Source organism: Zootoca vivipara, chromosome 8 (genome assembly GCF_963506605.1).
Source record: "Zootoca vivipara chromosome 8, rZooViv1.1, whole genome shotgun sequence".
Lineage (NCBI taxonomy): Eukaryota > Metazoa > Chordata > Lepidosauria > Squamata > Lacertidae > Zootoca > Zootoca vivipara.
In genome coordinates, this window is record NC_083283.1 from 37,554,765 (window position 1) to 37,569,913 (window position 15,149).

Sequence of the window (15,149 nt, forward strand, 5' to 3'; positions counted from 1 at the left end):
TGTCTAGCAGCGCCACGCAGAGCGCCGGATCAAGGAGGTGGTCTGCCGGTTCGGCGCCCAGCAGCACTGCGCGGAGCACCGGATTGAGGACGCGGTCTGCAGTGTCGGTGCCCAGCAGCGCCATGCGGAGCACCCTGAGCCTCCGGGAACCAGCAACAGCAACGCTCCCAGAGGCTTGGAGCGCTCCACGGGGCTCTGCTGGGCACTGACCAGGCAGGCCACCTCCTTGATCCGGCACGGCACTGCTGGGCGCTGACTCTGCAGGCCGCCTCCTCGATTTGGCGCTGGGCGCCGACCCTGCAGGCCACCTCCTTGATCCGGTGTTCTGCGTGGCACTGTTGGGCGCCAACCCTGGCAGGCCACCTCCTCAAGCCGGCGCGGCACTGCTGGCCGCCGACTCTGCAAGCCGTCTCCTCGATCCGAACTCCATGCTGTGCTGCTAGGCGCCGACCCTGCAGGCTGCCTCCTCCTCCTGCCGCGGCCGATGTGCTGGGTCCCGTGGCTGGCTGGGGCGCTCAGCGTGCTCGCTCCGCACGGCACGGAGGTATGGCTTATTTTTGGGGTATGGCTTATATTTCACAAATGCTTAAAAATCCTGCTACGGCTTATTTTATGACATCTTAAAATAGGGGAAACATGGTACTAAATACTTGACTTGAGGAACACGTCTAAAAAGGTGGCCACCTCATTACTCAACCCCACTAAATGTGCTTTCAAAAAAAGAGAGAGAAAGCCTACTGTCAGAACATCTGAGCAAAAGAGGAATTAGCATAAAGTTCCCCTCCATGAAATCCTAGTTGAAATGGATTGGCAGAGAACTATGCAATACCTTTGCACTAAAGACACTTGTATTGTATCTACGCTATATTTCCTAAATAAGTTTCACATAAAATGCATTCTTCTATTTGGGACTTATTTTTTCAGGACTGCAGATGTTTTTTTATGTGATCGGGTTGAAATTTTACAAGCAAGCTGAAATTGTGCAAATTATGAAGAAAGGCCATTTACTGGGCATTTCACCTGGTGGAGCTAGAGAAGGACTGTATAGTCATGATTACTGCATAATGTGGGGTAAACGCACAGGTTTTGCTCGGGCAGCTTTGGAGGCGAAAGTGGTGAGTGATCTTTGTGCAATTTGCATTGCCTTCAAAAATATCCTAGATAAGACATAATGCGTTGACATCCTTGATCCAGCATCCGAAATAGCTGAGGATGGCAAATATCCTGTGTGGGGGTCAAATGATATCTGGAGTTCCAAGTATTTCCCACCCCTGCTTTAAAATCACCCTTCTGAAATTGGTGACATTTAAAAAGAAAACCTGCATTTTCCTTTTTTCCTTCTTTTTATATTTTTATTTTAAAAATTGTTATACTTTTTAAAATACTCATTTTACATCCTTAAGATATCAATGAATTCCCTTCTTCTCCTTCCATGGTTCATTTTACATATCATAAATCCCTGCATATTTTACAAAAATGATACCATTCAGTATTCCATTATTGCATCCATTAAAACGTATTTAGACTGAATTTATCTTAATGAGTTTTCAGCTTTAGACAATTATTTCGCATATATTCAATAAACGTTTTCCAATCTTTTAGGATTATAATCCTCTCATCATCTATTTCAAAACCTTTCTCGTAATATGTCTGGAGCACTGAGTCTTTGATATTTCTGGAATAAAAAAGAACCCAACCATCTCCTTGAAATGTTTTCTTCTTAGAATACGGGGATTTAATCCTGAAAGCATGATCAATAGCTTGATGTACCTCCTGCTTTTGAGTCTCCAGCTTATTTGCAAGTGCCTCAGTTATTTTATCCTTATTGGTTCACCAGATTGCTGAGCAATGAATCTAAATCTTAAAAGCATCTCTTTTTGCCTTAATTCAATTAAAGCCAAATTGTCTGCCAATAGTTCCTGAGATGCTATAGCCTCCTGCATCTTTTGCTGTTCCCTCCTTATTTGTACAGATTTCTCCAAATTGCCTGTTTGCTTCTTTTGCTGTTCCCTCATTTGTTTCTTTTCCTCTTTATTCTTTTGAACAGCCGCTTGGAGAGTTTGTAAAGTTTTCTCCAAATTGCCTGTTTGCTTGTGTCAGGGCATTGTTGCGGCTACTCTCGAGTAAAGACGCTCCAGTCCGCTCTGTCTTTCAGAGATTTATTGTGCATATAATTTACAGTGCAGAGATATCAGAAAAGATGACTGCCTAGTCCGATTCAGAACCCGGCAATGGCTGCTTCCGGCTCTTCGGCCAGCATAAAAGTCTGGGCACCCCAAAGCCCAGTGTGTGGGCGCACACCTCAATTCAGGTGCCAGAAAGGGCTGCGTTCCTTCTCCTGTCCTCTGGCTGGAGCGTTGCAGAGGCTCTGGCACCTCGTGGCGCTGCCCTTCCCTCTCTGGCCAGCTGGGTCGGTGCCTTGGCTCTGACATGTCTGAGAGCCCTCCCTCCACCCCGCTCCATTCATCATTCCCTCCTCCTGACCCGCTGCTAGTGCTGTCACTGGGCGAAGTGGTGGTCAGGATGACTGGGGGAGGGTCCTTGTAAGGAGTCCCCCTGACAGCTCTCAAGTGCTTTATTTCTGTAGATAATTTCCCTACCAGTTTAGTGTGGCTTTGGAGGTCTTCCCGCATTTCCACCATTGCCTCCACAAGGTCCATATTTGGCTCACCCTCCAGAAGGGGGACCTTCCTTGCTTGGCTAGGTGTCTGTATCGGATTTTTCTCTTGTGAGGCCATTCTTATTTTAATTGTGCCAAGAAAAAAAGGGCTGACAATAATATTTGTATTACAAGCAGTACCTTGTTATTTTTGTTATGTCTATAAGCAGCTCATAAGTGTTTCTGCAGCCAGTTTCATTTACAGCTGTACAGTCCTCTGAGTTACCAATAACATAAATTAAATGCCAGAACCACAACTAGGAGGGGAAGGGCAGAAAAAAGGGGTTTCTATTCCAAGCATCAAGGAGAACAAAATAATAGTAATAATAATAAAAAGCAGATCTAGTTTTTATAATTCATAGGTGACATGCTTGGCAGGGGAACAGAAAGCCTGTCAGAAGGGAGAAGCAAGAGGGAAAAACAATCTCAATTAAATTGCACAAGAAGCCATTAATTGAGAAAGAGAAGGGGGGAGGGGGAGGGGAAATCTAACTTACTAAATTAATAGCAATAAAATTTCCAACATGCCCAACAGCAAAAAGGGAGGGGGTGGGAAATGTTTCAGAATAAAGAAAGTTTTCAAAGGTCTTATCCCCCTCCTTTTATTTCCAATGACAGACTTTCTTTGTTTCCTTTTGGGGGGTGCTTGTTCCCTACAGCTCCCCCCAAACTCCAAAAGGCAGCGGCTGGTTTGCTGAACCTGGCTTTCTTTCTCCCTCAGGGCAAACCAGGAAATCCTTTTTTTTCCCCACCCCCTTCAATTCCTGAAAATCTGGAGGACAACAATTTTAAAGCCAATTACATTATCATTTATTATTGTATTTTTCCCCAAATTTTTTATTCATTTTATAATAAAACACAGTAAAACAACACACCAAAGACAATACAACTACCACCCCCCCCCAAAAAAAACCACAGCAAACAAACAAGATTCCAAAAAAGAAAACAGAAAAACAGAAAAATTCTAAAGCCAATAAATCATATTTTCCTAAACATTACTATCTGGACTTCCTCGGTCCCACCCTACTGAACTTCATTTTAAATCAATCTTTAGCAATTTTCATCAATCATAACTTAAAATATAGCATTAACAATTATCTTTTTTTATTCTAAACTATCATCTTTGACCCTACAGCCAGTAGCGTAGAAAGATGTGGGGGGCGCAGCTCCCGGGCGGCGCGATCCCAGGGGCGCCATCGTGTCTGCCCACCCCGCCCCCAGAACGTGCGCCATGTCCGTGGGGGCAGCGTGCCTGCTCTCTGCCCCCAGAGAGCTTCATGCTCCGCCACTGCCTACACCCTATATCCACCTCCTCTGATATCCAGAATCCCAAAATTTCCATATTTTAAAAATCAAATTTAATTATTCCCATTTTCTAGCATTCCCCCTTCAAATCAGTTCCCACTAAAATTTAACATCTTTAAACACTGTTATTTCTCTCTCCATCCTGTTCATTTTCAATCCAAATTTATCCTTTAAAGATAGCAAATTTTAATTTCAACCCACTCCCAATCTAGAATATTTTCCAACCCCCAAACCAACTTTTCTCCCCTGCTGCCCCCCAAACAGCTCCAGTTCCCTTTTCATCCAGCCTCTACCAGTAGCAATTTCAATTTCAAAATCCACACTCCATCTCCGATATATTCCTTGCTCTCCCTTCTGGGTGAAAACAGAATCCATTGCTGCTTTTCGACCGATTTTTGTTTCCTCCTGATCTTCTCCATCTTCATAAATTATTGCTTCATCAACAACACTTAAGTCCTCAATTTTCTTCATCTCCTCTTTAATCATTGCTCCATTCTGTATTTCTTTTTCTGAGTCCTCAAAGCAGTCTTAAAATTTTTGATTCTCTTCTTTAAATGCTTTCACCATCTCTCTAGTTTCCTGCATCAAGCTGATAAGTGTCTCATAAAAGTCTGGTGTTACGTTATTTTTTTGAAATCTCTCCGTATTGAAAGTCACACAGCGGGTTTAAAAGAAAGGGAATGTTAAAAACTTGCATTTCCCAACTTGTAAAAACAAAAGCTGATTGTCAATTTCAATCGCCACAATGGCTTCAGAGCCTCCAGCTGAGAAATGAAATTTAACAATCTCCCCCTATTGTGATGTCATAATAGCCTCTCACCAATCTGAATAGGGTGCCTCTTTCAATCTAATTTACATAGGTTTGCAGGGATTTAAATGCAGTTAACCCTTTCCCCCTTACCCTGCCTCTGGGGAAAAGTTTAAAGTTCGATCTTAGGAGGTTAATTATTTCTAAATAGTTTTTCTGGCTTCGGTACACGCAATTGCCTTCCAATTAATTCAGTGGGTAGAGATCGACTTCCATTTTTTACCTTTCCCGTGGCCAGATTCCTAAAGTTTAATCCAATAACCAAAGAGTACTCACAGTACAGTCCTTTTTTGGCAATTCCAATTAGAAGAATCCCAGATGTGAAGAAGTCTCCATAGTCCATAACAAAAATAAGGGCAGGATGATTGGGACAAAATAATTATCCAGTCCTCACCTTTCTTTTCATGTTTGTTTCATCTTTTATTTTTTTAGCCCATCATCCCTATTTTTACACAAAACAGTTGTGAAGCATACAGGACCATTGGAAAGACAAGTAAGTTAAATACCGGTACCTTGGTTGATATCAGGCAATATATATTTTAATAATATAGAATGAGATTTTTAAAAGAATATCTATTTACTACTCACTAATAGAATTTATTCCATATACACTTGTCTGGAAAAACCGTGCTGCCTGCCTCAGTACTGAGTGAACATGCCTTTGCTTGGTTTTCTATTAGATTTAACAGAAAGCTATAATCAAAAAATGTGGGAGCAACCCTAACATTGAAGGGGAATTGAACAGGAAACAAACCATATTCTGCAGTCTATTGTACAAAACTGATGAATCTGATTGCAAAGAGCTGAGAAGAGCTGACTGAATATCTTGTACTGTATCTCTTTTCCCAAGCCCACATATATACTTCCTCTTTGGGGTGTATTTATTGCAATTGCTAAACACTGAGAATGTCAACTAATTTCAAATTTGATATGGTGTCACTTTCCTTCAGAATCTTCTTCCATTTCATACACAGGGCTGACAAAATGGCTGTATGATAAAACTCGATGTATATTCCTTCCCGTTTACGGAGGGTTTCCAGTGAAATTGAGGACATTTATTGGAGAACCCATCCCATATGATCCAAATATAACAGCTGTGGAGCTGGCTGAAAGAGTAAGTCAACTGTAAACTTGGAAGTTTAAAAGCAGAATATTTCTTTTCCTCTTCGTTTTTCTCTCTCTTTCAGCTCTAAATTGTATTGTACATATTGATTTCTTCATTTTATATGACCAGATATAGGGTTCATTATATATACTTTTGTGCATTATTCCCATCACTCAATTTTCCCTCTCCTTACCTTCTTGATACAAATCAAAGGGGACAAACTATGCGGCACAAAGAGAGATCCGCTCATGCAATGGAACTTCTTCTTCCCACTATGTTAGGGTTGACTATACAAAAGACATTCTGGATGTTTATATCAATAATCAAATAATATATCTTATTCTAATTCCTACTGATGAAAATGTTGGTCAATTGCATGAAAAGTTGTTGAGCTGAGCTTCTGTGGGGCCATTGGTCAACTGCCCTCTTGCGCTTTCTCCAAACTGTCCACATGTGTGAAACAGAGCCCACGCCACAAGGACAGAAGCCGAGCGGCCCCGCCCACACACAGAGGAAGACTTGGGAAGCTGACTCCCAAAGGGAGGGGGCTAAGTGGAGGAGCATGTAGGGTCCTGGTGGCTATTGGGAACGGGGTTGGAACATGGTTTAGTATGCTTGGTCCTCCCCCAACAACTTTCTGGTTGTTTTCTTGCTGCTTTTGATTGCCTGTTTAAAGGGGCAGATAAATAATTTCTTTCTGCAAGGGATTATGCCTTTGTTGTCGTGAGGTTCCATCCTTTTATTTTACATTGTAACAACCATGCAAGGTAACTACAGTGGAACCTCGGTTTATGAACACCTCGGTTTACGAATTTTCGGTTTACGAACGCCACGGACCCATCTGGAACGGATTAATCCACTTTCCATTACTTTCAATGGGAAAGTTTGCTTCAGTTTATGAACGCTTCAGTTTATGAACAGACTTCCGGAACCAGTTGTGTTCATAAACCCTCGTGCAACACATCTCAGTAGGCCTATACAAAGTCATTTGTGTATCCCAGAAAGAAGTTGCATGTTGTGCTTCTATGGCTGGAATAAATGGGTTGCCTCTGGTTCTGATCCCCTTAGCTTTTTCCTCACAAATATTAATAACTGTGCATAACTATTTTGCAATCTATTCCTATAACACAATGTATTCCTCTGGTTTTCTTTCAACAGGTAAAGACTGCACTTGAAAATCTTCGGGATAAACACCAAAAAAGGCCCGGAAATATATTAAGAGCTCTTTCAGAACGATTTGATAAGCATTACAAAGCTGCCTAGTCCATATAAAACAGTTGCAGTGTTTCTGACAAGATGTCTGTAATAGGAACATTAATCATTATGTTATTAAAGCTAAATTGATATATACAGAATGGTGCTGGATTGTTTATTAATGATCTGGAAGGGACTCTAGCTCAGTAACTCAGCACCTGCTGTGTGTGCAGAAGGTCCTAGGTTTTCGAAGACGTACACGTGCTTTCCTGCCCTATCCTGCAATACACCCAGAATTCCTCTTTTGGGGGAACTTGCCACTAGTAGAGGCAGAATCAAAGAGTATAACAGGGAGGCGAATGTTTAACTGAAACATGAAATAATATTACATGTGAAAGAGTAATGTCTATAAATCACCTGTATTAAAACAGTGGAGCTTCTTTTATGTTTATAAAAGGGTGCTCCAAGATTTGAGCCCTATTATACAATTCCTTTTAAACTTATAGAAAGAAAAGTAGAGAAAACAAAAATATAGCCAGAATTGGTGGAAAAAGTGACTTATCTAATGAAAACAGCCAACTCAGCTATGAATCTGGGTTTGACGCCCGCCCCGTAGTAGCAGCGCCCACCCTGCGGAACACCCTCTCTTCAGATGTCAAATAGATAAACAACTACACAACATTCTGAAGACATCTGAAGGCAACCCTGAATCAGGAAGTTTTATTTATTTTTTTATTCATTCATTTTATAATATTTTTATTGATTTTCTGAGCATTTACAAAGAAAAAAGACAAAGAACAAGAAGAAAAATACAAAAAAGAACAATTGAAAAAAAAATTAAAAGAAAAAGAAAATACACCCAAACTCACTTTTTGGGGAACCATATTCTTCTACCTTAACAATATAATACCCCTTAACCAGATTTTGCTCCCCTGTAATTCCTTTACTCTGTTGACTTCCTCCATCCCCCCCCTTCCACGTTTCTATTTATAACTAATATGGCACTTTCTGCTTCATTCCTCCAGTCTTCATTCTAATTCACTTATTACATTACTATTCCAAATCTATTTTTACATACAAACATAAAATAATTAAAGAATCTCCTTAGAATCTGGAATCTATAATAACTATTTAACATACAGTCATTTCTCTCCTTTAATTTACTTCTCGCCTCTTCAGGCTCTTATACTTCAGCCTCCCTTGTTCCTTTGACCTTGTAGTTTTTCTCCAAATAAATCTTAAACTTCTTCCAATCTTCTTCCACTGTCTCCTCTCACCGGTCTCAGTTCAGACTGTTCCATAAATTCTATCAGCTTCATCTGCCAGTCGTCAATTGTAGGTAGATCTTCAGTTTTCCAGTTCTTTGCCAAGACTATCCTAGCTGCTGCTGTAGCATACAGAAAAAAAGTAATATCTTTCTTTGGTAACTCTTGTCTTGTTATTCCAAGTAAAAAAGCTTCTGGTTTTTTAACAAAGGTGTTTTTAAACACTTTTTAAAACTCATTATAAATCTTGTCCCAGAAGCCCTTTACTCGGGGACAAGTCCACCACATATGATAGAAAGTCCCTTCCGATTCTTTACGTTTCTGTGTTTAAATTCCTGTTGAAGTAGTCTTTCAATGTCTCTTGAGCTTTATGTACTATTCCTTCAAATCAGGAATTTTTAAATGATGATATGTTGCTGTCCGCCCCCCCCCCCGAGTTCAGCCCCGCCCATCCCAGGCGGCGCCAGGGAGCCGGTCCGGGGCGGGCTGGCCAGCCCGCCCGGAAGGGGCCGGACCAGCTAGCCGTTTGAATGCTTGGCGGGCGCCGCTGGACTACAGCCGCACAGAGGTGGTGGGCACCCTCAGCAACGCCGTCTTCCTGGCCGCGCTCTCCTTCACCATCCTTGTGGAGGCCGCGCAGTGCCTGGCCTGCCCCCAGGCCATCCGCGACACTGAACTCATCCTTATCGTTGGCGCGCTCGGCCTTGCCGTCAACCTGGTGGGGCTCCTTGTCTTCCAAGACAAGTAGTAGTACTTTCCTGCATTAAGGGGTTTGATAAGCAGCAGAGAAATAATTTGATAGCCTTGCCTTATGTGGGAATACCACATGGAAACAAAAGACAAAGGACAGAGATTCAACCAGCAAATCTCTGGGAGGGAAAGTGCCTCTCTCTTTCCCTTCGCCAGATCTTTTTATTACAATATCAAAAGGTTACAAAAATTCAAATCATCCAATAGAATTCATCCTAAGTTCTAAAACCCCTCCCAGGTTTCCTCCCACCTTGAATCTGATACTGTTGGGAAGATCTGGAACTAACACCAAGATGCTAAAAAAGCTTCCTGGACTTCAAAGAGACTACTACTAAAGACAGGAAAGAGGGGCCCAGGAATTCTTGCATAGATTAACAGTGTCTTGTCAGAAAACAGGTTTGTCAGCTTTTCAAAGACCAGCAGAAAGAAGAAGATTAACAGATGCCCTTTCACCCAGATCTGCTTGAGCCAAATGTTTTCAGCCAAATGGCTAACTCAATTTACACTAACTTGCAATGTGCTTGTTTACCACTTGTAGCAAGGCCTGTAGATCTGTGTATCAGATACGTGTCAGCAACCTGGTTTGGACTGAGAACACCCTACTCACTGAATTCTTTAATCCAGGAATATCCTGCTCAATCAGTCTTTATCCCAGGGTCTTCCATGTATCCTTTTTATCACTGTACAGATCCCTACAGCCTTAATTTTTTTTTTTTTAAAAAAAAACTTCCACAAGACCTGGAGACTTGCAGCGTGGACTGAGCAGGTGCCTCTCGGTTTCCTCCTTCATTGATTCCTCTCCTCCTTTCCTCTCTTCACCACTTTCTTTCTCCTCCTTTGCCCTTTTCTAATGTTTTCTCTCTTTCTCTCTTTTTTCTTAATTTCTGCATCTTTTCTTCTTTGGGGGCAGATTTTTTGCATCAGTTTTCTTTTCATCAGTGTAACTCGTATCCCACCCACCCCCTTTCCTTAACTTGAACATTTCTCCACCTAAATATATTTATCCGGCCCTATATGCTTTCTTCCCTCTTGTTTTTCAGTGCCACCTCATCACACACCCCATTCTTATATTGGTACATTCTTATATTGGTACATTACATTTATACCACACCTTTTCTCTGGAGAGTGGAACGCACTTATCCTCGTCTCACTGACTACACAGAGAGAGACATGCATTTTGATTCTGGGAAGATATCGGTATGTTTTTCACTTTAAAAAGTGGACCACACACACACACACACACACAATCTTCATAGCTCCATTCCCAGTTCAGCTGTTGACTTGTTGACTGCTACTTTAGTCACAGGTAGAACTTCCTTGAGGTATAAATTCTGCTTGACCCTTTTACAGGGAGGGCGTCCCAAAAAAATATTGTTAGGCAGCTGGGAGTGGGTAGCAGCAAGCATTATAAATATCAAGAACTAATTCATCTTCCAACTTTCAAAGGGGAAAATTAAATCACTTAAGAATGCCAAAGCCTTCAAAGAATTGGACTTGCTTGCATGACTGCAGGGTTTCCTTTGCAGTTAGCAAAACAGCACAGATAAATTAGCTTGGATTGGTTTTCACTTGATTTAAAAATGGCATTTACCATTTTGCCACCAGTGGGGCAAAAAAGGATTCCAGCTAACCACAGTAAGATCATGAGGAACTGGTGTGTTTTTTAAAAATTGTTTACTTCTTAAATCCATAATTAGAAAGCAGGTCATTAATGCCTAGTGATCATCATAGTACCTTTCTATTCTACACAGTGATTTCAATTCTCAGTGGAGATGGCGAACAAAAGAACACTATGCATTATATTTCTCTAATGCAACTTAGCCTTATTAGTTTTGTTCTTCCTTTTTTTTCTTTTGAAAGCATGATTGCTGCTAAGAATGATTCTACCAAGAAACTGTGGTTGTTAGCAGAGCAAACCTAAATGAAGGAATTTATTTCATGGGCTTTGATGCACGTAAGGTGCCAGGCAAAACCATTACTCTTCTCCAAGGCCTTTGGTTAGTTAAAACAATCTATGGCCTTTTAAGGAGGGTGGGGGAGAAGGAAAGGGGGAGAGAGATGTTTTTGTTATTATGGTATGCATTTTTGTGATTTTGTGATCTTCAGAGGAAGGGTGGTATAGGAAGAAGAGGAGGAGGAGGAGAGTTTGGATTTGATATCCCGCTTTAACACTACCCAAAGGAGTCTCAAAGCGCGGGGGGAGGGGGCGCCAGAAGGTGATTTTGCCTAGGGCGCAAAAAACCCTAGCACCGGCCCAACAACCAATCATTGTGGAAAGTGAAGAGGAATATGAAGTGGCACAGTTGCTGGACTCTGGCTAGAGGGGAAGGAGACTGCAATATTTAGTATCTTGGAAAGTTTATGGGAATGAATAAAAATCTTCGAAAGGTTATGGGAATGAGGAAAATTCTTGGGAGGATTCCAAAAATGTCCATGACCCTAGGTTACAGGTAGAATTCCACTGCAGGTACCTCAGCAAGCCTAATCCAAGAAGGGTTGAGGGAGGAGGAGGAGGAAGCAGTCGAAGAAGATGGCAAAAGTGAGGCTGAAGTAGGGAACTCTCAAGAGGAGGAAGATGAGAGTGAGGATGACTGGTGGGAAAACATAGACAGGGAGCCTCAGGAGGAGGGGGGAGCAGGAGAAGCAGGACGATTATAGGAGAGGGGGTGGTGTTGTGAGCACACCAGCCCAAAGCAAAGACGTACTGCCTGAAATAGAATGCAGGCAGACGCAGAGAGAGTAAAGAGGCTTGCATACTTCTCAGACAGTTGAACAAGGGGGGTTGTCAACCTCTCCTCTTTCGAGAGCTGGCAGGAATGCAGCTTATCTGCTTCGACAGAGTGGGCTGGAGAGCAGCCAGCTCTCGCAAGAAGCACAATCATGCCCAGCACAGAGGAGAGTGAGCAGTTCCTCACAGGAATAGGAGGCAACTAAGACCATTATTCCCAAAACTAGGTGAATAGGGAAAGTCCTAGAAAGAAAACAAGCCCCAAAACGTAAAGGTTGGAAGTTCAGGATATTCTGCAGAAACTGGAAGGGCTCTTCAGAAGGGTCAACTTGACTGTGATGAACAGATACTCCAATAGAGAGGTTGGGGACTAATTGCTGCTTGCAATAAATCCACCAGTTAATTAAGTCTTGTGTGCTGTCTTCAAGTTGGATGCTGGCCCACGCCTGACAAAGGCACGCGGGCACAGCAGGGGTGTAGGAAGGGGGGTGGGGCGGTCTGCTGCAGCGGGTGTCATCTCTGAGGGGGTGACAAAAAGGCACAAAATGGGGGTCTCACCTCGCCGCCGCACACTGTTGATTGGCCTGCTGCCACACGTGATGGATTGCCCCGCAGCAACACAGGGTGGATTACCCCCCCCCATGCACCTTGTCCCGTCCATGCAGCTAACTACACCACTGGAGCCATTCCAGTCTTCTTGAAGCAGCACCACTCCCATCGCCCTATTGGAGGCGTTGGTCTCCACCACCACTGGCCGCTGGCGGTCGGCATGGGCTAGATACTCCTCTGAGGTGAGTACGGCCTTGAGTTGCTCAAATGCCTGCTGAGCCTCTGCTGTTCACAGTAAGGGTTTTATTTTACCATCAAGCAGTCCTTAAGAGGCACTGTGAGCCTGGAGTAGCCAGACACGAAATTGTGATAGTAGTTCGCGAACCCCAAAAACCTTTGCAAGTCCTTCTTGGTTTTGGGCTCCTTCCATGACACTACCACCTGCATTTTGGCCAGATCCATGTGCATTCCACTCGGCGTTATATGGTACCCCAAGAACTCTACATCTGAGACGTGGAACTGGCATTTCTCCAACTTTGTGTAAAAGCAATGCTCTCGCAGCCTTCGTAGCACCTCCGTCATGTGACGTACATGCTGCTCTGGGTTCTCAGAATAGATTGGAAGGTAAGAAATGAAATGCGTTTCCACCAGATTCCCCAACACATGGTTGGTGAATGTGGAACGTCGCTGTCCCTGACTGCAGCGCAAAAGGCATGACCAAGTAATCGAAACTGCAGAATGTTGCCTTCCACTCCCTCATACGTATCAAATTGTATGCCCCCGTTAAGTCCAGACTTGTGAAAATCTTTGCAGACCTCAACCTCTCTAGCAAATGCGCAAAGCACGATAAGGGGTAGCAATTGGGCACCATGATGCTGATAATCTGGTGAAAATCAACACAGGGACGCAGTTCAGGCATGTCCTTTTCCTTTACAAACAGCATGGGAGAGCCCTCCGGCGCCTTGGATGGCCGGGTAAAACCCTGTGCCAGGTTCTTCTAAAAAAACTCATGGAGGACGGTGAGCTACTTCTCAGACATCGAATAGGCATCGGCTTCTGGGCATCTGAACCCCCGATAGGAAGTCTATTCTACAGTGATAATGTTGATGCGGAGGCAAACTGTCTGCCTCCTTCTCACAGAACACGTCCCAGTAGGCCTTGTATTTGGATGGCAACTGTTAGGGGTCCCAAAATTCAACCCACCTTGCAGCGGCTGCTACTGGGGCTTCAGTACCAAAGCAGTAGGTATTTTCATTGTTTTTATTTTCTGGGAAATCTGTTGCTCGCTGAAGAAGCCACTGTTGAGGGTTGAGAGACAAGGACTCTCGTGCAACACATCTCAGTATACAAAATTATTTGCGTATCCCAGAAAGAAGTTACATATTGTGCTTCTATGGCTGGAATAAATGGGTTGCCTATTGTTCTGATCCCCTTAGCTTTCTCCTCACAAATATTAATACAGTGGTACCTCGGTTTAAGTACACAATTGGTTCCGGAAGTCTGTACTTAACCTGAAGCGTACTTCACCTGAAGCATACTTATCCCAAAGATTTTCAAGTGCAGTCTTTGCCTGTTGAAAGAAAACCAGAGGAATACGTTGTTTTATAGGAATAGATTGCAAAATAGTTATGCACAGTTATTAATATTTGTGAGGAAAAAGCTAAGGGGATCAGAACCAGAGGCAACCCATTTATTCCAGCCATAGAAGCACAATATGCAACTTCTTTCTGGGATACACAAATGACTTTGTTTAGGCCTACTGAGATGTGTTGCACGAGGGTTTATGAACACAATTGGTTCCGGAAGTCTGTTCATAAACTGAAGCGTTCATAAACTGAAGTGAACTTTCCCATTGAAAGTAATGGAAAGTGGATTAATCTGTTCCAGACGGGTCCGCGGAGTACTTAAACTGAAAGTACTCAAACTGAAGTGTACTTAAACCGAGGTATGACTGTAACTGTGAATACCTACTTTGCAATCGATTCCTATAACACAATGTATCCCTCTGGTTTTCTTTCAACAGGCAAAGACTGCACTTGATAATCTTCGGGACAAACACCAAAAAAGGCCCGGAAATATATTAAATGCTCTTTCAGAACGATTTGATAAGCATTACAAAGCTAACTAGTCCGTATAAAACAGTTGCAGTGTTTCTGACAAGATGTCTGTAATAGGAACATTAATCATTATGTTATTAAAGCTAAATTGATATATACAGAATGGTGCTGGATTGTTTATTAATGATCTGTAAGGGACTCTAGCTCAGTAACTCAGCACCTGCTGTGTGTGCAGAAGGTCCTAGGTTTTCGAAGACGTACAAGTGCTTTGCTGCCCTATCCTGCAATACGCCCAGAATTCCTCTTTTGGGGGAACTTGCCACTAGTAGAGGCAGAATCAAAGAGTATAACGGGAAGGCGAATGTTTAACTGAAACATGAAATAATATTACATGTGAAAGAGTAATGTCTATAAATCACCTGTATTAAAACAGTTGTTGTTGTTTAGTCGTTTAGTCGTGTCCGACTCTTCGTGACCCCATGGACCATAGCACGCCAGGCACTCCTGTCTTGCACTGCCTCCCGCAGTTTGGTCAAACTCATGTTCGTAGCTTCGAGAACACTGTCCAACCATCTCGTCTTCTGTCGTCCCCTTCTCCTAGTGCCCTCAATCTTTCCCAACATCAGGGTCTTTTCCAAGGATTCTTCTCTTCTCATGAGGTGGCCAAAGTATTGGAGCCTCAGCTTCACAATTTGTCCTTCCAGGGAGCACTCAGGGCTGATTTCCTTA

General features: G+C 42.8%; 1 protein-coding gene across 3 annotated transcripts in view; it reads left to right on the forward strand.

Annotated features, from left to right (window-relative positions):
* LOC118090033 (monoacylglycerol/Diacylglycerol O-acyltransferase) overlaps positions 1–14,583 on the forward strand; it is a 20,924-nt gene extending 6,341 nt beyond the window's left edge. Inside the window, exons 4-7 of one of the 3 annotated variants that reach the window (XM_035125324.2) lie at positions 925–1,115; positions 5,205–5,265; positions 5,747–5,886; positions 7,036–7,232. In XM_035125324.2, coding sequence (XP_034981215.2) covers positions 925–1,115; positions 5,205–5,265; positions 5,747–5,886; positions 7,036–7,140 — 497 coding nt within the window. In that variant the 3' untranslated portion in view covers positions 7,141–7,232. Of the gene's footprint in view, positions 1–924; positions 1,116–5,204; positions 5,266–5,746; positions 5,887–7,035; positions 7,233–14,386 lie in introns of those variants that run through there. The other 2 variants (XM_060277821.1, XM_060277820.1) reach the window with 2 other exon arrangements.
* Positions 14,584–15,149: the final 566 nt, after the last annotated feature.